Source organism: Bos indicus, chromosome 2 (assembly GCF_029378745.1).
Source record: "Bos indicus isolate NIAB-ARS_2022 breed Sahiwal x Tharparkar chromosome 2, NIAB-ARS_B.indTharparkar_mat_pri_1.0, whole genome shotgun sequence".
NCBI lineage: Eukaryota > Metazoa > Chordata > Mammalia > Artiodactyla > Bovidae > Bos > Bos indicus.
The window spans coordinates 62,012,186-62,035,690 of record NC_091761.1 but is presented as its reverse complement, the minus strand read 5'-3'; the positions used below and the strand labels follow the sequence as shown (position 1 = coordinate 62,035,690).

The 23,505-nt window shown below is 39.3% G+C and overlaps 1 protein-coding gene across 5 annotated transcripts in view; it reads right to left on the bottom strand.

Moving 5' to 3' along the window:
• The window catches only part of ZRANB3 (zinc finger RANBP2-type containing 3), a 305,162-nt gene that overhangs the window by 45,206 nt on the left and 236,451 nt on the right, over positions 1–23,505 (bottom strand). For all 5 annotated transcript variants that reach the window (XM_070768553.1, XM_070768566.1, XM_070768548.1 and 2 more), the window contains one exon: positions 23,289–23,441. In XM_070768553.1, coding sequence (XP_070624654.1) covers positions 23,289–23,441 — 153 coding nt within the window. The remainder of the gene's footprint in view (positions 1–23,288; positions 23,442–23,505) is intronic.

Here is a 23,505-nt window from a genome sequence, read left to right as displayed (position 1 = left end):
ACAATTCAGCACCACCAAACCAGCTCTCCAACAAATGCTAAAGGATATTCTCTAGACAGGAAACACGAAAAGGGTGTATAAACTCAAACCCAAAACAATAAAGTAAATGGCAACGGGATCATACTTATCAATAATTACCTTAAATGTAAATGGGTTGAATGCCCCAACCAAAGACAAAGACTGGCACAATGGATACAAAAATAAGACCTCTATATATGTTGTCTACAAGAGACCCAGCTCAAAACAGGGGACACATACAGACTGAAAGTGAAGGGCTGGAAAAAGATATTCCATGCAAATAGAGGCCAAAAGAAAGCAGGAGTAGCAATACTCATATCAGATAAAATAGACTTTAAAACAAAGGCTGTGAAAAGAGACAAAGAAGGACACTACATAATGATCAAAGGATCAATCCAAGAAGATATAACATAAATATATATGCACCCAACATAGGAGCACCGCAATATGTAAGACAAATGCTAACAAGTATGAAAGGGGAAATTAACAATAACACAATAATAGTGGGAGACTTTAATACCCCACTCACACCTATGGATAGATCAACTAAACAGAAAATTAACAAGGAAACACAAACTTTAAATGATACAATAGACCAGTTAGACCTAATTGATATCTATAGGACATTTCACCCCAAAACAATGAATTTCACCTTTTTCTCAAGTGCACACGGAAACTTCTCCAGGATAGATCATATCCTGGGCCATAAATCTAGCCTTGGTAAATTCAAAAAAATTGAAATCATTCCAAGCATCTTTTCTGACCACAATGCAGTAAGATTAGATCTCAATTACAGGAGAAAAACTATTAAAAATTTCAACATATGGAGGCTGAACAACACACTGCTGAATAACCAACAAATCACAGAAGAAATCAAAAAAGAAATCAAAATTTGCATTGAAATGAATGAAAATGAAAACACAACAACCCAAAAGGTGTGGGAAACTGTAAAAGCAGGGCCAAGGGGAAAGTTCATAGCAATACAGGCATACCTCAAGAAACAAGAAAAAAGTCAAATAAATGACCTAACTCTGCACCTAAAGCAACTAGAAAAGGAAGAAATGAAGAACCCCAGGGTTAGTAGAAGGAAAGAAATCTTAAAAATTAGGGCAGAAATAAATGCAAAAGAAACAAAAGAGACCATAGCAAAAATCAACAAAGCCAACAGCTGGTTCTTTGAAAGGATAAATAAAATTGACAAACCATTAGCCAGACTCATCAAGAAACAAAGGGAGAAAAATCAAATCAATAAAATTAGAAATAAAATGGAGCGATCACAACAGACAACACAGAATACAAAGGATCATAAGAGACTACTATCAACAATTATATGCCAAGAAAATGGACAACGTGGAAGAAATGGACAAATTCTTAGAAAAGTACAACTTTCCAAAACTGAACCAGGAAGAAATAGAAAATCTTTACAGACCCATCACAAGCATGGAAATTGAAACTGTAATCAGAAATCTTCCAGCAAACAAAAGCCCCGGTCCAGACGGCTTCACAGCTGAATTCTACCAAAAATTTAGAGAAGAGCTAACACCTATCCTACTCAAACTCTTCCAGAAAATTGCAGAGGAAGGTAAACTTCCAAACTCATTCTATGAGGCCACCATCACCCTAATACCAAAACCTGACAAAGATCCCACAAAAAAAAAAAAAACTACAGGCCCAATATCACTGATGAACATAGATGCAAAAATCCTTAACAAAATTCTAGCAATCAGAATCCAACGACACATTAAAAACATCATACACCATGACCAAGTGGGCTTTACCCCAAGGATGCAAGGATTCTTCAATATCTGCAAATCAATCAATGTAATACATCACATTAACAAATTGAAAAATAAAAGCCATATGATTATCTCAATAGATGCAGAGAAAGCCTTTGACAAAATTTAACATCCATTTATGATAAAAACTCTCCAGAAAGCAGGAATAGGAGGAACATACCTCAACATAATAAAAGCTACATATGATAAACCCACAGCAAACATTGTCCTCAATGGTGACAAATTGAAAGCATTTCCCCTAAAATCAGGAATAAGACAAGGGTGCCCACTTTCACCACTACTATTCAACATAGTTTTGGAAGTTTTGGCCACAGCAATCAGAGCAGAAAAAGAAATAAAAGGAATCCAAACTGGAAAAGAAGAAGTAGATGACATGATCTTCTACATAGAAAACACTAAAGACTCCACCAGAAAATTACTAGAGCTAATTAATGAATATAGTAAAGTTGCAGGATATAAAATCAACACACAGAAATCCCCTGCATTCCTATACACTAATAATGAGAAAATAAAAAGAGAAATTAAGGAAACAATTCCATTCACCATTGCGATGAAAAGAATAAAATACTTAGCAATATATCTACCTAAAGAAACTAAAGACCTATATATAGAAAACTATAAAACACTGGTGAAAGAAATCAAAGAGGACACTAATAGATGGAGAAATATACCATGTTCATGGATTGGAAGAATCAATATACTGAAAATGAGTATACTACCCAAAGCAATCTATAGATTTAATGCAATCCCTATCAAGCTACCAACAGTATTTTTCACAGAGCTAGAACAAATAATTTCACAATTTGTATGGAAATACAAAAAACCTCGAATAACCAAAGCAATCTTGAGAAAGAAGAATGGAACTGGAGGAATCAACCTGCCTGACTTCAGGCTCTACTATAAAGCCACAGTCATCAAGACAGTATGGTACTGGCACAAAGACAGAAATATAGATCAATGGAACAAAATAGAAAGCCCAGAGATAAATCCACGCACATATGGACACCTTATCTTTGACAAAAGAGGCAAGAATATACAATGGAGGAAAGAATCTCTTTAACAAGTGGTGCTGGGAAAACTGGTCAACCACTTGTAAAAGAATGAAACTAGAACACTTTCTAACACCATACACAAAAATAAACTCAAAATGGATTAAAGATCTCAACGTAAGACCAGAAACTATAAAACTTCTAGAGGAGAACATAGGCGAAACACTCTCCGACATAAATCACAACAGGATCCTCTATGACCCACCTCCCAGAGTAATGGAAATAAAAGCAAAAATAAACAAATGGGACCTAATTAAACTTAAAAGCTTCTGCACAACAAAGGAAACTATAAGCAAGGTGAAAAGGCAGCCTTCAGAATGGGAGAAAATAATAGCAAATGAAGCAACTGACAAAGAATTAATCTCAAAAATATACAAGCAACTCCTGCAGCTCAATTCCAGAAAAATAAATGACCCAATCAAAAAATGGGCCAAAGAACTAAATAGACATTTCTCCAAAGAAGACATACAGATGGCTGACAAACACATGAAAAGATGCTCAACATCACTCATTATCAGAGAAATGCAAATCAAAACCACTATGAGGTACCATTTCACGCCAGTCAGAATGGCTGCGATCCAAAAGTCTACAAGCAATAAATGCTGGAGAGGGTGTGGAGAAAAGGGAACTCTCTTACACTGTTGGTGGGAATGCAAACTAGTACAGCCACTATGGAGAACAGTGTGGAGATTCCTTAAAAAACTGGAAATAGAACTGCCTTATGATCCAGCAATCCCACTGCTGGGCATACACACTGAGGAAACCAGAAGGGAAAGAGATACGTGTACCCCAATGTTCATCGCAGCACTGTTTATAATAGCTAGGACATGGAAGCAACCTAGATGCCCATCAGCAGATGAATGGATAAGAAAGCAGTGGTACAGATACACAATGCAGTATTACTCAGCCATTAAAAAGAATACATTTGAATCAGTTCTAATGAGGTGGATGAAACTGGAACCTATTATACAGAGTGAAGTAAGCCAGAAAGAAAAACACCAATACAGTATACTAACACATATATATGGAATTTAGAAAGATGGTAACAATAACCCTGTGTACGAGACAGCAAAAGAGACACTGATGTATAGATCAGTCTTATGGACTCTGTGGGAGAGGGAGAGGGTGGGAAGATTTGGGAGAATGGCATTGAAACATGTATAATATCACGTATGAAAGGAGTTGCCAGTCCAGGTTCGATGCACGATACAGGATGCTTGGGGCTGGTGCACTGGGACGACCCACAGGGAGGGTATGGGGAGGGAGGAGGGAGGAGGGTTCAGGACAGGGAACACAGGTATACCTGTGGTGGATTCATTTCGATATTTGGCAAAACTAATACAATATTGTAAAGTTTAAAAAAACAAAACAAAACACAATGAGGTACCATTTCACGCCAGTCAGAATGGCTGTAATCCAGAAGAATTTGTAGAATCCAAAAATTCTACCAGCAATAAATGCTGGAGAGGGTGTGAAGAAAAGGGAACCCTCTTACACTGTTGGTGGCAATGCAAACTAGTACAGCCACTATGGAGAACAGTGTGGAGATTCCTTAAAAAACTGGAAATAGAACTGCCATATGACCCAGAAATCCCACTGCTGGTCTTACACACAGAGGAAACCAGAATTGAAAGAGACACATGTACCCCAATGTTCATCACAGCACTGTTTATAATAGCCAGGACATGGAAGCAACCTAGATGTCCATCAGCAGACGAATGGATAAGAAAGCTATGGTACATATACACAATGGAGTATTACTCAGCCATTAAAAAGAATACATTTGAATCAGTTCTAATGAATTGATGAAACTGGAGCCTATTATATAGAGTGAAGTAAGCCAGAAAGAAAAACACCAATACAGTATGCTAACACATACATATGGAATTTAGAAAGATGGTAACGATAACCCTGTATGCGAGACAGCAAAAGAGACGCAGATGTATAGAACAGTCTTTTGGACTCTGTGGGAGAGGGAGAGGGTGGGATGATTTGGGAGAATGGCATTGAAACATGTATAATATCATATAAGAAATGAATCGCCAGTCCAGGTTCGATGCAGGATACAGGATGCTTGGGGCTGGTGCACTGGGACGACCCAGAGGGATGGTATGGGGAGGGAGGTGGGAGGGGGGTTCAGGATGGGGAACACGTGTACACCCGTGGCAGATTCATGTTGATGTATGGCAAACCAATATAATATTGTAAAGTAAAAAATAAATAAATAAATAAAAATAAAATTCAATGTAAAAAAAAAAGTATTCTCAGAGCCTTGAAATATCAGCTTTTACAGTTGATATCTTTGTTGTTCAGTTGCTATGTCCTGTCTGACTGTTTGCAACCCTATGCACTGCAGCACATTAGGCTTCCTTGATGTGATCTCTTTAAGCTGTTTTAAAAGAACTGCTTTTACTATGTAAGCAGTCACTAGAGTTTTGGAAACTAGCATTTGAGAAAGTCTCATGAATCAGAAGCAGGTTCAGAGTAAAGGTTAGCAGTAACTGACAGCAAAAGGAAACTGATTGTGTATCTCCGCCTGGAGGAGGGTTAACTTACAGTGCCTGCGAGAAGTCAGCAGAGGGGCTATTTTGAAACCACTGCTGCTTGGGTAATAATAAAGAGACTGGAGAACATGAAATCCAGAAAAGGAGTTGTGGGTGGAAAGAGAATCATTTTATATAATTTTGGGAACCAAAGGATACATTTGGGGTATAATTTTAGAAGAAGGACAGGACAAGACTTTAATGCTGTGATGGCTAAATTGGACAATGATGATTGTGGTTTCAGCTAGTGGACTGAAGGTCCAAGGTAGTGCCCTGGCCACAGGGCTGGCAGAAGTACAAGCTTTAACAGGAATAATCAAGACTTCGTCTGAGATAATCAATTAGAAACCTGGTGCATATTATCAGTTATGCTTTCAGATTGAAGGCTTTGAACAATCAGGCATGAAGCTGGCTGGTGTGGTTTCTCTGAAAATAAGTGGCTATAACTGACAGAGAAACAGGTGAGAAGATCTCCTGGACACATCCTGACGATAATTACATGCATCAGAAGGTGAAGGGTTGAAGGTTTACTGAACATGAGTTAAGACTTAAGATCCACGGGCCTCTCACAAGACCTCGGATGACCTTCAGTGAGCCTGAGAAACCCCTGAAATTGTCCATAAAATGTTGTCTGTACTGTATGTGCATTTTTGGAGAGCAGTTCTTTACTTTCTCTATGGTCTCAAAGAGATTCAAGAGAAAAGTTAAGAGCCACTGGATTAGAAAATGCACGTGCAGTTTGATTAGTTCCATCTATTTCTTAATTTTCTGTTGGAAAGAGAGATTGAGGGTTCATTTGTGAACGTACATTTGAGTGGTGAACAAACGCTTTTAAGTGGAAACAAATATATAAGTTCTCTTAAATTCTTAATGAGAATCTCTCTAACATCTCTCAATACTTAAAAAAATGGATAATACCAGGGCTTCCCTGGTGGCTGGCTCAGTGGTAAAGAATCCACCTGTCAATGCAGGAGACACAGGTTCGATCCCTGATCCAGGAAGATCCCATCTGCCGCAAAGCAATTGAGCTTGTGCACCACAACTACTGAGTCTGTGCTCTAGAGCCCGGGCGTGGCAACTATTGAGCCCATGTGCTGCACCCACGGAAGCCCATATACCCTAGAGCCCATGCTCCGCAACGTGAGAAGCCACTTCAATGAGAAGCCTGCGCGCCTCAGCTAGAGAGTAGCCCCCGCTTATGGTAGCTAGAGAAAATCCGGTGGAGCAATGAAGACACAGAATAGCCAAACATAAAAAAATAAAATTATGTATTAAAGAAAAGCTGAATATTAAAGAATACCAAATGGAGTGACTTCTGTGCAGGCATGACACATCACTGCGCTCATTTATCTGTCCCTCTAACTGGACTCTGAATAGTAAGAGAGCAAATGACACGAGAGTCTCACACAGTCAAAAAAAAAAGAGAAATCACTGATGAGGTGAGAAAAAAGCACATGAATCATAATGACTGGGGAGTGATAGGAGACACTGCTGTGCTGGCAGGACTCAAAGGCGTAATGTCACATAGGTCAGCTTAAAACAAAACACACCCTCCGTGATGTTCTGAGACAAGGGTCTATCATCATCAGCTTTCTCATGGAGATCCCGGCAAGCACTTGGGACATGTCTGGTTAACAAGAAGGAAATGACCTTCAACAAGATTTGTAGACTCAAATATTAAACGTGAATGCAAAAGTCTTGCATTTTAGTAAGATGATGATATAATTACCTTTCTTTTGTCCTTTTTCTATTAATTTTCATAAAGTGAATGGTAGATCTACTGATTAAAGCATCTGAATAAAAGGGGATAAGAAATGATTGCAAACAAAATGTTCCCCACATAAGCATGTTTTCTAAAAAAAATTAAATTTATCAATAAATGACATGACTCCTTAGAGGGACAAACTTTATCAGGCTCACCAAAACAAACTAGAAGCCCCAAGTTACAACAGCCATACTGACAGTTATATACTCAGCACCCAGACTCTTGTGGCAGATTTATGATTGAAAAATTACCAACTTTGTTAATGTTATCAGCATTTCTCAGTGGTAAAGATATCAGGAACACAGAAAGACAATACTTTTATGACTTAGGAAAACTCTGTTACTTAATAGCAAGATTGAGCTAAGAAGTCTTTTGTCTTTTATAACTACATTCTAGCATTCAGAAGAGACAGTATAGGAACAAATTACTGACAAATGCTTTAACTCATCATGACTGTTCTTATAAAGAAATAACTATATTAGGTGACCCTTTTAAAATATGATAAAAAGGAACTTAAAAGTACATGTTTCTAAATAGGAAGAGTAGTCTAAGCTTATGGTAATTTTTATCACAAGGCTTTGGGGAAAATATAGTTAAGTCAACATGCCCGTGTAATAAGAAGTGTAGGAAAGAGAAGAACATATTCCTCTCCTCAGTTATAAAGCTGACACTGAGTTATTATGTTCCTGCCTTTTGTTCAATATTGTTTTTGAAAAGCAAAAGAAAAAATATTGCTTTTGGTGAGAAGCGCTGGGAACAAAACCTGCAAAATGCTTAAGGTGGCGAAATGTGTGTGTTTATTTGAAAGGTTCAGGGACCTAAGATGTTTGTTCCATTTTGCACCATGGTAAACAACTGCTCTTTAGAGACAAATCCCCTGCCATGATGACAGGATTAAAAGTTAGTTATTAGAACTGAAGGAAAGGAAAAGCAAATCTGGTAAAACTCATACAAAAAAACAATAAAGCACTTCAAAGCCTGGTGCCATTCCAGTGCAGCACACGCCACCAACAAAAGCCCTGGTGTCGGGTTTAATGGACTTTGATCAAAGGGCAGCTCTGGGAGAAAGCAGCACCGCCTCATGCCTGTCCTCTCCTGCTCCCCAAAGAGTGAACAAAACCATAGTTTACAAGTGGGCGACCATGATATCTTGCTGGTCTCCAGAACAGTGGATGATTGACGATTGGAACTGGAACTAAACAGCCAGTTCACTAACACTTATAAACAAGCCAGGCGATATTGAGTGAGAAAAGTAGAGTGGCAATCATCTGACTGAAGAAATGAATTTAAATTCTCCTAAAAAAGAAATGACTTTTTCAAATTTCGCACAACGTCCATTCCCATGTACTAATTAAAATTTTGGCAGTGAGCAGAACCTAGGCACAACACGTTTTCTCTGTGGGCATAGAAGAAACCAATGAAATGCCTCAAAGACATCAGCTGAGCTGTTCAGAGGTGCCTCAGACTCCGGAGGGGCTGAGTGGGTCTTCACCCTGTCTGCAGACCTGCTCACTTCCCACCATCACAGTCCTTGGCTCTTCCCTGTTTATCAAATTAACATGAAATCCTCTGTTATGGGGCTTCCCAGGTGGCACAGTGGTAAAGAATCTGCCTGCCAATTGCAGGAGACCCGGGAAGACATGGGTTTGAGATCCCCTGAGGGAGGAAATGGCAACCCATTTCAGTATTCCTGCCTGGAGAATCCCATGGACAGAGGAGCCTGGTGGGCTATAGTCTGTGGAGTCATAAAAAGTCAGACGCGACTGAGCACACACACAGACACCTCTGCTATGGACTCTTCAGTTTTAGACTAAACTGGATCACTTCCTGTGGCTTCCATTTGTCCTGCCCTTACCTACTTGCATGCCCCTAGTTATGGAATCTCCTTTACATGCCCACTTCAATTCCTTCTGCTTCTCCTGCACCTGCTGCCGAGTTCCTCCCAGGCCTCACTGTGATGATATTACCTGTGAAATGTCTGCAGTTTTTCTTTCTCGGTTACCACTATCACTGTTAGGAGTTCAGGGTGGAGTTCAGTACCCCAGACTCCAGCTGGGAGTCCCTGACAAAGGGGACTTCCATTTGCTAATAGCCTTGTGAATAAAAAGGAACTGGCTTTATTAATAGACCTGTAAGTGCCTGAAAGCACCCCAGGAAAATTTGGTAAAAAGGTGTATGAAAGAAACCAGCCAAACTCAAGGCCATAATGGGACTTCCTACTTCTCACCCCAAAGTGAGCAGCAGAGAAGGTTACAGGGCTCGCTTCCGGTGGAGACACGGCCCAAGAGAAGCACACCTCTGGGAAGCACTAGCCCTGAACTGTGTCCCAAGTTCTCAGGCTGAAAAAAATTCAGATTAACAACTCACCCTCCAGGGGTTGGGGGAGGAAGCCCTCAGGATGGAGACAGAAAATCCCTTTACCACAGACTCAAACTGGATGGGAGGGAGGCAGAAGTAATCCATTCCCCAATTACCATTGCCTCCAAGAACCTCTGTCTCTTCTCCCTCCTGTTCATTTCCCACACTGCCATGAGGAGTATCTTTAGAAAACAAATCTGATCATGCTATTCATCTGCTCAAGAGGCTCTGATGACACTACACTACTTCTAGGATAAAGTCCAACTTCCTGGCAGGGCATGCATGGGCCCCCCTCCATCTGATCAGTGCCAAAGTTTCAGGCTTCCTCTACTTTGACTCACTTCTCATCACACGCTCACATTTGCACGGAATTCCCATTGTCAGGATGTCTGTTCCTATCACTAGGCTTTGGCACATGCTTTCAGTGTTTCTCTGCCTGAACCAGGACCCATTTCTTTATTATTATTTTTTTAAGTGAAGGAAACACACTTTATTAACAAGATGGGGGCCATCTTGGAAGGCAAGAGAGGCACCAGGGTATGGGACTGTCAGTTTTTATAGGCCTGGGTAATTTTATAAGCTAATGAGTGGGAGGAGTCTTCCAGCTATTTTGGGGAAGGTCTGGGGAATTCCAGGGATTGGGCATCACGCACTTTTTGACTCTTATGGTTGGCCTTGGAACTATCATGGTGCCCGTGGGTGTGTGGCTCCAGTTTCTTTTGATCTCATCCTTCATAATCCAGCTCATATGCTTCCCACAGGTAGTTATTTATTCTATCCTATGTTCCCAGAGCCTGTTTTCACATTTATTACACTGCATTAAAATGATTCACTTACAATCATCTCTCCCAGTTAAAGAGTAAGCTCCAAAAGAAAGTTAGTTGTTTTCCTTATCTTTGCACTTAGGAGACAGTCTTTTTAAAACAACAGATGTAGTGAGATGTAATCTATTTATATACTATTACTAATTAACTCATAAAGTATCCAATTCAGTGCCTTTTAGTATAATTATGTAACCATCACCACTCTTTACTTGTAAAATACTTCCATCACCCTCAAAAAGAAACCCCAAACCAAGTAAGCAGTCTCTTTCTTTCCCTCCCTCTCTCAAGGCCCTGGCAACTACTAATCTATTTTGTATCTCTATGGACTTTCCTATTCTGGCCACAAAATATAAATGGAACCAAATAATATATGGCCTTTTGTGTTTGTCTTCTTTCACTTAGTATAACATTTTCAGGGTTAAGCTATGTTATAGCATGCATCAGAACTTCACTCCTTTTTATGGCTGAATAAGATTCCATTGCATGGATGGATATATATATACACATATGTATAGGGCTTCCCTAGTGGCTAAGACAATAAAGAATCTTCCTGCAATGCAAGAGACCTGGGTTTGATCCCTGGGTTGGGAAGATCCCCTGGAAATGAGTATAGCTACCAACTCCAGTGTTCTTGCCTGAAGAATTCTATGAACAGATGTGCCTGGAGAACTACAGTTCATGGGATCACAAAGAGTTGGACAGGACTGAGCAATTAACACACACACACATGCCATATTTTGTTTATCTGTTAATCAACTGATAGACATTTGGACTGTTCTCAACATTTGGCTATAATGAGTCATGCTGCTATGACATTTACGTGTAAGTTTTTATGTGGATATATGTTTTTAATTCCCTTAGAAGTACAATTGCTGGGTCATACATTAAATTTGTGTTTTCACACTTTAAGAAACTGTCAGGCTGTTTTTCAAAATGGCTACACCATTTTCCATTCCTAGCAACAGCGTATTAGTGTTCTAATTTTTCTACATCTATGCCGATACACATTGTCTCTCTTAATTTTAGTCATTCTAGTGGGTGTGAAGTGGTATTAGTGGTTTTTGATTTGCATTTCATATAAATTTTTTAAAATTAATTTTTATTGGGGTATGGTTGATTTGTATATATTTATAGTATTAGTATTACTCTTGCCTGGAAAATCCCATGGACGGAGGAGCCTGGTAGGCTGCAATCCATGGGGTCGCTAAGAGTCAGACATGACTGAGCAACTTCACTTTCACTTTTCATTTTCATGCATTGGAGAAGGAAATGGCAACCCACTCCCGTGTTCTTGCCTGGAGAATCCCAGGGACAGGGGAGCCTGGTGGGCTGCCATCTACAGGGTCGCACAGAGTCGGACACGACTGAAGTGACTTAGCAGCAGCAGCATAGTATTAGGTTCTGCTGTACAGCAAAGTGAAACAGTTATATATAATAATCTTAATAAATGTTTATATAATGAATAATCTTTGAATGCCCTGTGGTAGGAGAGACAGGGTGGGACCTGGGACCCTTTGCTGCAGCCCTTGCAACTGGACAAATGGCTCCTTGAGCAACAAAATACAAAGAAACTACAAGGGACTGAAAATAACTGTGTGCACTGTGCAGTTGGGGCAGGACACAAAAAGATCAAACAACCCAACTGCTACTTCTCAAGACCAGGAGCAAAATCTGGGTGTTGGGAGCAAAAGCAGGGTATTGTGCATGCCCCCTGTACTCAGTACTACCAAAGAAGCAAACTACCTAAGCCACCCCTCCAGCCAAACCTCTGGACACACCCCTGTTCTCACTCCAGCTTGCTCCTCCTGAATGGGAGAGCTAGCAAGGGAACCTGTTGCATATTCTTGCTCCCTTCTACTGCAGCAGGGGTCCCAGGAAAGCTTTGTCTGACATTCTTGTCTGGTCTCTGATCAATTTCTGTTGATTAAGGAGGCAAAAAACCCTGGTCCATAACAGTAGTACACATCCTATAGACACTGGTTAAAGAATAATTTCAGTTTTCTTTTCATTCCACAAATAATTGGGGATCCACAATGGGCTAATGCATTTGGTATAATTTGGCAAGGTTATGAAGGTATTAAAAGATGCTTACTCCTTGGAAGGAAAGTTATGACCAACCCAGACAGCATATTGAAAAGCAGAGACATTACTTTGTCAACAAAGGTCCGTCTAGTCAAGGCTATGGTTTTTCCAGTGGTCATGTATGGATGTGAGAGTTGGACTGTGAAGAAAGCTGAGTGCTGAAGAATTGATGCCTTTGAACTGTGGTGTTGGAGAAGACTCTTGAGAGTCCCCTGGACTGCAAGGAGATCCAACCAGTCCATCCTAAAGGAGATCAGTCCTGAATATTCTTGGAAGGACTGATGTTGAAGCTGAAACTCCAATACTTTGGCCACCTGATGCGAAGAGCTGACTCATTTGAAAAGACCCTGATGCTGTGAAAGATTGAGGGCAGGAGGAGAAGGGGACGACAGAGGATGAGATGGTTGGATGGCATCACCAGCTCAATGGGCATGGGTTTGGGTGGACTCCAGGAGTTGGTGATGGACAGGGAGGCCTGGCGTGCTGTGGTTCATGGGGTCACAAAGAGTTGGACACGACTGAGCCACTGAACTGAACTGAACTGATGAAGGTAGACTTTGTAGCTGAAAGCCCTGAGTTCAAATCCAAACTCTGCTACTTATTGGCTACATGAACTTAGGCAGGTGATCTTTAATCTTTCTGAGCTTTATTGGGGCAGGGTAATATTATCTGACTCTGGTACTGCCCTGAATGTTAAATAGTCTTGAGTTTTTAAGGGCTTGGAATACTGAGTACAGTACATGTTAATTATTATCACCGAGTGAACTGAAGTTACAAAGGCAAACAAGAAAAATGCCTAATAATAGCACTATGTGATGTAAGCTGTGACAGAGATATTTATATGTTTCCACAGTAATGAGGCTACCCTCTTGTCATTATTAGGCTATTATGCAAACTAATTACATCATGTTTACATAGTGGCTTGAATTCTAAAATACATACTAAATAAATATTCTGATTTAAGATGTGTTACCTTCAAGAAGATCCAACCAGTCCATTCTGAAGATCAGCCCTGGGATTTCTTTGGAAGGAATGATGCTAAAGCTGAAACTCCAGTACTTTGGCCACCTCATGCGAAGAGTTGACTCATTGGAAAAGACTCTGATGCTGGGAGGGATTGGGGGCAGGAGGAGAAGGGGACGACAGAGGATGAGATGGCTGGATGGCATCACTGACTCGATGGACATGAGTCTGAGTGAACTCCGGGAGCTGGTGATGGACAGGGAGGCCTGGCGTGCTGCGATTCATGGGGTCGCAAAGTTGGACATGACTGAGAGACTGAACTGAACTGAACCTTCAAGAAAGTAGTGCTTTAGCATACTGAGAAACAAGAGATTTTTGGATAAGAATGATTTATACTTCATGAATAAAGAGCTCCTGTGATCAATTTTCTTTTTTGCTGTCACAATTTTTTTTCCAACTAGACAGTACGTGGGAAATAAAGTAATTTTTTATATGTATGACATGATTTCTTATTTGCAGTTCTTAGGTCAACAAAACAAACATTTTTTACAATGTTGGCATTTAATAAAAAACGTAAAGTTTGTTTTGAATTTGGAGTGCATATTTTTAAATTTCAGTGTGCTAAAGAGCTCTCCTTTTCAGTTCCATAGAATTTTTTATCAGCAGACTGGTAAGCATTCTATAGATTTTTAATGCAAATATGGGTGTTTTAATGCAAATGTAAATTTGCCTTGGGTGAAGGCCATTCTAGATGGCCTTGAGGAGAGTAGACCAGGGGACTTGAAGACTATGACAGAGAAAAGGCAGGCTGTGAGCCAGGTCAATGATGAAGTTCTACGGCAAGGAAAGAAAGGTGAGACAATCAAGGAGAGGCTCGTGAGGAGAAAGAATTAGGAGATGTTGAGCTAAAAGCCTTCAAAATGAAAACAATGGCTGAGGGAAAGCAGAGACTGCAGTGTGACTGAAATTGGAAACTGGAGATTTATTCCACAATGGAAAGAACTGCTGTCTGAAGTAATGAAATGGAAGCAGCTCTGGCTCAATGGGGCTTCCCCAGTGGCTCAGATGGTAAAGAATTCACCTGCAATGCAGGAGACCCGGGTTTGAGCCCTGGGTCAGGAAGATCCCCCTGGAGGAGGAAATGGCAACCCACTCAAGTATTCTTGCCTGGAGAAACCCATAGACAGAGGAGACTGGAGGGGCTAAAGTCCACGGGGTCACAAAAGAGTCAGACCTGACTGAGCATGCACATGCTGGCTTAGTGAGATTTGGAGAAGAGAAGCCAAGCCCAAAGAAGATTTATCCTAAGCAGGAGCTGGATTTGTTACCCATATGAAGTTAGAGTCCTTTCTTTTGCTTATCTGTGAATCTCTTATGCACCAAGTTTCTCTTCAGCTATTTTATTTTGTATACATATATAATGAATGAAAGGGACCTCAGAGCCATCTAGTGATCTAGGGACTTAAGTAGCTGGGCAAATGATGCTGCTGGCTCTTATGCATTAAGAGCCAAAAGAGGATGAGTAAAGAAGAGTGAAGGGAAGGGCCCAATTTCCCATAGCTGTCGCTAAAGCAAGGGATACCCATGAGATGATGGCAGGAGAAAATGAAAATTATAGAGGCAGGCTTCTTATATGATTACTCCACTCATTCTATTTTATCCAGAAACAGCTTTTAATTACTTGGAAATGACAATATAGACTGCTATAGCCCATACCTTTCTCTCCTTCCATCTGGAGACGCCCTACTTTATCACTCCTTGGAAGCCAATGTAGGAAAATCGAAACACTGCAAAACCAAGAGAACTGAGAAGTCATGTATGTGGAAGAAGGTGTAGAAAGAAGGAAGAATCTTGAGAAAGTGGATCCTATATGAGACAGTGACCTTGGTGATGGCCTCTAGAAGGAAGTGGTTACTGAAGGGACAGCCAACTGGGCTGTGCAAAGTCACCCTGCTTCGTGGTGGTAGAAGTACTTCTTTTCGTTTGAGTTGGACTTCAACTTGAGCTTCATTTGGGTTAATAAATAATCTTTTTAAAATGTAAATATATCTAGGATGGGTAAAGAACTGTGACTCATACATTTATATGGATTAATTTTATGCAGGGTGTTATTTAAATACTTAATAACAGCTACAGCAGAGGTATTAACCAGAGTCCTTGAGGCCAAGGCTGTGAAGGATCACGGGAGGCCCAGGTGGTGGGTGAGGGAGTACAATGAAGGGATTGAAGACGTGGCTGTTTACTGTTACCAAATACTTAACATTTAACAGCCAGTACACTTATACCCATATACACTGGTAGAGTGCTGGCCCTGGTTCCATACATTTTTAATAAGCTGAGTTCTGTGACAAAGTATTCTGATTAAGAGAGGAGGGAGACAAAGATAATGCCAATGTCATTCTGAATGAACACCAGGGGAGAAAGAAGACAAGAAAGAACAAAATTAATATAAAAATTCTGTCCAGGAAAATATTCTTTCATTTTCCTCCTCTTCCCAATCACAGGTCTCCCTGTACCCAGGACCCATAATAATACTAATACTAGCTCTATATCAATCCACAGGGAACAAATTTGCCAAAAGCCCATATGCTAAAGACTAAGCCAAGGTGTCTTAGACAGTAAAGAATCTGATTGCAATTCAGAAGTCCCAGTTCAATTCTTTGGTCAGGAAAATCCCCTGGAGAAGGGAATGTCTACCCACTCCAGTATTCTTACCTGGAGAATTCCATGGACAGAGGAGCCTGGCAGGTTACAGTCCATGGGGTCGCAAAGAGTCGGACATGAATGAGCAACTAACACTTTCACATGCTAAATGTCAGTCCACCTGAAACCCAAATCACTGGAGACCAATTTGTCAGATGCACCACATTCACTGGCTTTCTAAAAATCATTCTTAGAGTCCACAACGTTTTGAATGTGATGAACTGGAAGAGTCAAGATGACTGTGGCGAACCAGGGACCCAGGCTCCTTCCTGCCTGGGTTCATCCTCTCTCTGCCCTACAGGTTCTCTCTCTGCTCCTTGGAGCCTCCAAGTCTCCCTTACTCTAAAGCTGACAGCCTGGGCAAGTCTCACACTAACAAGCACAATCTATTCCTCTGGCCTTGGGAGGTCCTTCTTTGCCCTAACTCTAACCTCCAGATGCAGCAGCCACACGCTGGGACAGAGATAAAATGAACATTCCTTAAAATGCTGACACTACAGAAATATTCGTAAGCTATTAAAAACCATCCAATTAGAACTGTTATCAACATTTCAGTTAAACAAGTTTTTGATGACAGTGGGCAAAGTTAATTTGGCAAAGTTTAATCGGTAAAATTGGAAGTATCCTAAAAATGCTAAATGTAGGCAACTTTTTTTAAAAAGGCTTTAAAAAAGGATCTGAAAGACATCAGTATAAATAGAAAAATTCCCATAGGAAATGCTGAAATTTTGGCAGCACTCAGAAGAACATGTTGGTTAAATTTCCTTAGGATTTCTCAACAAATTGAACATTTCTTAAGATGCATGAAGCTGGAGGGTATAAAGACAAAGGGATAAGCAGCTACCTCACCTAAGGTCCTTAAAGCACACTTCACACCTTGGCCAACAAACAAGGAAACAAATACAAAGCAAATCGAATAAAATGGTCTCTTCTCATTTTAAGATTCCCATCTATACAAAACCATCTGTGTAAAAGGCATGCATTGAGAAATCTGTGTGAGTTAACACTAACCTTTTGAAAGGTTAAACACCTAATTCAAGAAAAGCAAGATTTGCTAAGGGTGATAGGTGATTTTTTTTTTTTTAACTTTCTATACAGATACATAATTTTCTTTGGAGACACCTAAAAACAATAAACATATATATATATATACACACACACACACACACACACATATGTGGGAACATGTGTTTCAAGTTCTTAATATTTATCTTAGGAAGGAACTCAGACAGTTCAACAGGAAATTTTAGTGGAAAAACAGCTACAAATCATGGTTTTAGTTATATATTTTTAAAATACCTAGCATATCTATTGATTTTTATAGACCAAAATACAACATAATAAACACTACTAAAATAAAAGTACTTTTTAAAATAAGAGAAAAATATATTGGAAATAATTCTTTTTTTTTTTTTTTTTAAACAAATGTGACAGAATGGCATTTTGGTATCCTAGAAAAGAAAAATGTACTAGCCCTCCAAATAGCATACAAAAAAATGTAATAAGGTTCCACATAAAAAACATTATATATTTTATGGAACTAAACTTGAGATTAAAATTTTAATTTTGCATTATGAGAAAATGTGTACAGACTTCAATTTCATTCCTATAATAGTGGATCAATTCTTTCAAAAATTACAATTAAACTCCCCATTAACTCTCATACCATTTTGAACCAGAAGAGCTAGGAAAAAGACAGTTTGAATGACTATATGCTCCTCTAATATATTATCTCTTATTCAGTTGCTATATGGCCTCCAAATAGCATTTGTGATTGTACAGACAATATAACAAATATCCATATACCCATCATTCAAAATTTACAGATACTAACATTTTAATATTTACTTCTGAACTTTTTTAAAATAAAATACTTCTGATAAAGCTGCTGCCACACTTTTAGTCTCCCTTAGACTCATTCTTCTCTTCTTTCAGAGGCAATAAGTTTAATATGTATTCTTCCAATCTATGTTTACATATCTTATTTTATATATATGTATTCACAAATACATAATATTATTTGTGTGTTTGTGTGTGCTGTGCATTAAAAAAATAACATCATGTTTTCAAAATATGGTCATGTTCATACATATAAACCTAAGTCATTCATGTTAACTTCTAAGTAGTATCTTGTGACAGTTGATTTAGCCATTGTCCTATTGATGGACATTTGGTTGTTTCCAATTTTTTGTGTTCCAAAAAGGATCACTGAGTACACATCTTTGTACATGTATCCTTACATATATGCAGAAGAATGTATTCCTTGCTATGAAACTATTTTAGTTGTAGGAATGAGGTATTACCTCATACCAGTCAGAACCGCCATCATTAAAAAAGTCTACAAAAAATAAACCCTACAATCCCACTCCTAGGCATGAAGGAGGAAACAGACAGAACAGGCTTCGTCTTGAAAGCAGGACTCCATCTTGGCCTGGACCATGGACTTTGATCTATATGCCCAGTATCTATGGAAACGACATACCAACTGGAAAACCAGACCCCCGCCCCCGCCCCCATGGAAGAGCCCCAGGGCTCATACCTAGACTCTCGTCAACTAAAAGAATACCCTAATTATCTGTGTAACCGAATAGAATCATAAATTCTATTATGCTTATTGGGGTATGACCACAGGCCTATTGATAATTGTCCACTGTTAACTACCTAGACCTAAGGCATATGAATCACGGGTTATCTTTGACCGTATCTTTCTTTTCCTTTGTTCAGACTAGTTTCAGGGAATTTGGGGAGGTGGGTTTGGGCATGTACACTTAGGGTATATAAGGTTTTCACAAAAACTGGTCGGGGTCCTTGGCTAAGAGGAGACTCTGACTTGGGCCCGCCGATGTAATAAACTGCACTCCACTATCTACATTGTCCTTCTGAGTGAGTTTGTTTCCCGGAACACGTGGCTACAACAGGCATGTATCTAGCAAAGAAGAAAACTCTACTAGAAAAGATACATGTACTCTAATGTATCGGCAGCACTATTTACAATAGCCAAGACATGGAAGCAACACAAATGTCCATCAACAGATGATTGGTTTAAGATGTGTCATACACAAACACACACACACAATGGAATACCTGTGTGCTCAAGAATCTTCACAGCTTCTATTGGACATATTCTCTTTTTAAGAATGAAGGAAAATTCTCCCATTTTTGAGCCATTCTTTTATGTCAATTCTACAAAATTGCATGCAACTTTACAAATATTTTTTAAAAGATATAGTTTTGTAAATATTTAATATCCTGCTAATTTGATTTTGAATTGTAAATGTCAAGAGTTCTGTTTGGGGTTTTTTTATGTTGTATTATGCTTTGTTAAAATGGAAAAATTATACATTTTTAGAATGTTTTTATGAGTAAATTTAACATACTGTAAAAACATTTTTTTAATGAAAAAAGAATGAAATAATGTCATTAGCAGCAACACAAATGAACCCGGAGATGATCATACTAAGTAAAGTAAGTCAGACAGAGAAAGACAAATATCAAATGATATCACTTATAGGTGGTGTATATATATATATATGTATATATATATATATATATATATATATATAAATAATAAATGGAAACTAAGGCACACAGAAGTTAAGTGACTTTCCAAGATCCCCAATCAGTGGTAGAGAAAGGATTTGAACCAGGCAGACCAGCAGCAGAGTCCTTGCTGTTAGTATTTTGCTCTACGAATTCTTTACATTGCCTTTTGACAGGGTCTGTGTGATACACGTTGGGAACACTTGACAAAATATAGTTGATTTGGAAAAAGAAAGTTGTTCGGTTTTTTTGTCTCTTTGTTTGCTTTTGTTTTGCCCATTAGCTGAGTATTTACCAAGTATCAGAACTGGGGTAAGCTCTCTCTCATACAGTTCAGTTTAGTTCAGTTTAGTCGCTCAGTCGTGTCCGACTCTTTGAGACCGCATGAATCGAAGCATGCCAGGCCTCCCTGTCCATCACCAACTCCTGGAGTTCACTCAGACTCAAGTCCATCGAGTCAGTGATGCCATCCAGCCATCTTATCCTCTGTTGTCCCCTTCTTCTCCTGCCCCCAATCTCTCCCAGCATCAGAGTCTTTTCCAATGAGTCAACTCTTCGCATGAGGTGGCCAAAGTACTGGAGTTTCAGCTTTAGCATCATTCCCTCCAAAGAAATCCCAGGGCTGATCTCTTTTAGGATGGACTGGTTAGATCTCCTTGCAGTCCAAGGGACTCTCAAGAGTCTTCTCCAACACCACAGTTCAAAAGCATCAATTCTTCGGTGCTCAGCCTTCTTCACAGTCCAACTCTCACATCCATACATGACCACAGGAAAAATCATAGCCTTGACTAGACAGACCTTTGTTGGCAAAGTAATGTCTCTGCTTTTGAATATGCTGTCTAGGGTGGTCATAACTTTCCTTCCAAGGAGTAAGCGTCTTTTACTTTCATGGCTGCAGTCACCATCTGCAGTGATTTTGGAGCCCAGAAAAATAAAGTCTGACACTGTTTCCACTGTTTCCCCATCTATTTGCCATGAAGTGATGGGACCGGATGCCATGATCTTCGTTTTCTGAATGTTGAGCTTTAAGCCAACTTTTTCACTCTCCTCTTTCACTTTCATCAAGAGGCTTTTTAGTTCCTCTTCACTTTCTGCCATAAGGGTGGTGTCATCTGCATATCTGAGGTTATTGATATTTCTCCCGGCAATCTTGATTCCATCTTGTGTTTCTTCCAGCCCAGCGTTTCTCATGATGTACTCTGCATATAAGTTAAATAAGCAGGGTGATAATATACGGCCTTGACGTACTCCTTTTCCTATTTGGAACCAGTCTGTTGTTCCATGTCCAGTTCTAACTGTTGCTTCCTGACCTGCATATAGGTTTCTCAAGAGGCAGGTCAGGTGGTCTGGTATTCCCATCTCTTGAAGAATTTCCCACAGTTTATTGTGATCCACACAGTCAAAGGCTTTGGCATAGTCAATAAAGCAGAAATAGGTGTTTTTCTGGAACTCTCTTGCTTTTTCCATGATCCAGCAGATGTTGGCAATTTGATCTCATACTGTATCTGTCACTTAATACCGACAACCTATGAAGTAAGTAATATTCTAATCTGTGTATGTGAATCCAAGGCCCATAGCAGTTCCATAGCATGCTTAAGGTCTAACAAAGGAGTCTGCATGTCCAGCACAGATGTTTGGGCAAATGTACCAGGAAATGGATCCTGGTACAAAATAAAAATTGTTGGGTCCCATAAAAATGCTTGAGCTGCAGTGCAACATCACTAATTATTATAGAATACAAGTCAAAACCACAATGAAGTATCATCTCACAACCAGTCAGAATGGCCATCATCAAAAAGTCTACAAATAATAAATGCTGGAAAGGGTGTGGAGAAAACGGAACCCTTGTGCACTGTTGGTGGGAATGTAAATTGGTGTAGTCATAAGGAAAAATCAGTATGGTGATTCCTCAAAAAATTAAAAATGGAGTTACCATATGATCCCAAATCTCACTTCAGGGCATACCTCTGGAGAAAACTCTAATTCTAAAAGATACATGCACCCAATGTTCATAGCAGCAGTATTTACAATAGCCAAGACATGGAAGCAACCTGAATGTTCATCAACAGAGGAATGTATAAAGAAGCTGTGGTATAGATAGATATATGGATAGGCTCATTGAAAAAGACTCTGATGCTCAGAGGGATTGAGGGCAGGTGGAGAAGGGGACGACAGAGGATGAGATGGCTGGATGGCATCACCGACTCGATGGACGTGAGTTTGAGTGAACTCCAGGAGATGGTGATGGACAGGGAGGCCTGGCATGCTGCGATTCATGGGGTCGCAAAGAGTCGGACGTGACTGAGTGACTGAACTTAACTGAACTGAACTGAAACATAGCAAGACACCTCAGCCATAAAAAAGAATGAAATTATGCCATTTGCAGCGATGTGGATGAACCTATAGATTACCAAACAAAGTCAGAGAAAGACAAGTGTCATATGCAAGCACTTATAAGGACTCTAAAATGTGATACAACTGAACTTACTTACAAAGCAGAAACAGACACACAGACAGAAAACAACCTTATGGTTACCAAAGGGGAAAGGGGGTGGAGAGGAATAAACTAGGAGTATGGGATAATTTTCACAGATATAAACTACTATACATAAAATAGATAAACATAAGGTCCTGCTGTATAGCACAGGGTTCTATATTCAATATCTTATAATAACCTATAATGGAAAAAAATCTGAAAAAAACACATAACTGAATCACTTTGCAGTACATCTGAGACAAATTCAAATATTGTAAACCAACTGTTCTTCAATAAAAATCCCAAACAACAACAAAAACCCAATAAAATAAAATAAAGGTGCTTCCTGCAGCCAGATCTTAAAAAAAAGGCCCAGATTATAACACACTAAATAATAAGAGAATCCCAAGTTTATAGTGATATTTTTTAAAAAGGAGGAAATCAGAAGTTTTTCTCTACAGAAAAAATGCCAGCTAATGAAGAAGCAATGATGGAATTCAAAAAATCACTATTTCAAAACTGCTTCAGGCAAAGATCAATGAATGTTAAAACCAAGGCGTGAAAGGTTTTGGAAACAGTAATAGTCATGTGATCTCAAAGTATCACACCATAGATTACATACTAATTGTAAAGAGAAAAGGGTACCTTTATAAATTTGTCTTATTTTGGAGAAGCTAGTTTCTCTTCATGTTTTGTCTATTCAGGCCAGTCTCCTCTGACGCTCTCATTGTTTGCCTATTTTTTCTACTAGCTTGTTTGTTTTACTAACTGAATTGTATAAAGTTATATACTTTGACAACTGTAATGCAAAATATCTTTACTGAGTATGAGACTTGTGTATGTCACTTTTTGTGGCAAATTTAATATATCTTTCCCTACCCTCAGGGTCTCAGAGATAGTCTCCCATATTTTCTCCTGAAGGCAGGTATTCTACTTGGCTTGTTTTTATAAGGAGCTGAACAGTGAGCACTGATCTATTACTGTTGAAAAATACAAACCACTCTTGCAGCCTCCTTATATCAAAGTCATCCTTTAGTTCTCAGAGCTTTTCCACCTTTACATGGAGACTCCTTTCAAAAGCATAAACAACTGAAAATTACTATTTAAAATAATATATGGTAAAGTCATAGTTTCACGGTATTAAAATAAATAGAAAAGAATATAATCTTACATGAGTGAACAACATTTCATCCCTGAGCTCTTCAGACCTTTCATTTGGAGTCCAAGCTTCAGCAAACTGCAGGAAATCCCATTTTTCTTTATCACCCTCCTCGGCCTGAAGTTTTTCCTTCCTCCCATTCAGTGTGCTTCCTGTAACCTGAGCCTGTAAGATGGAAAAGCATATAGATTTTATGACAGGTTGCCTCACAGATGACATTTACTAAGCA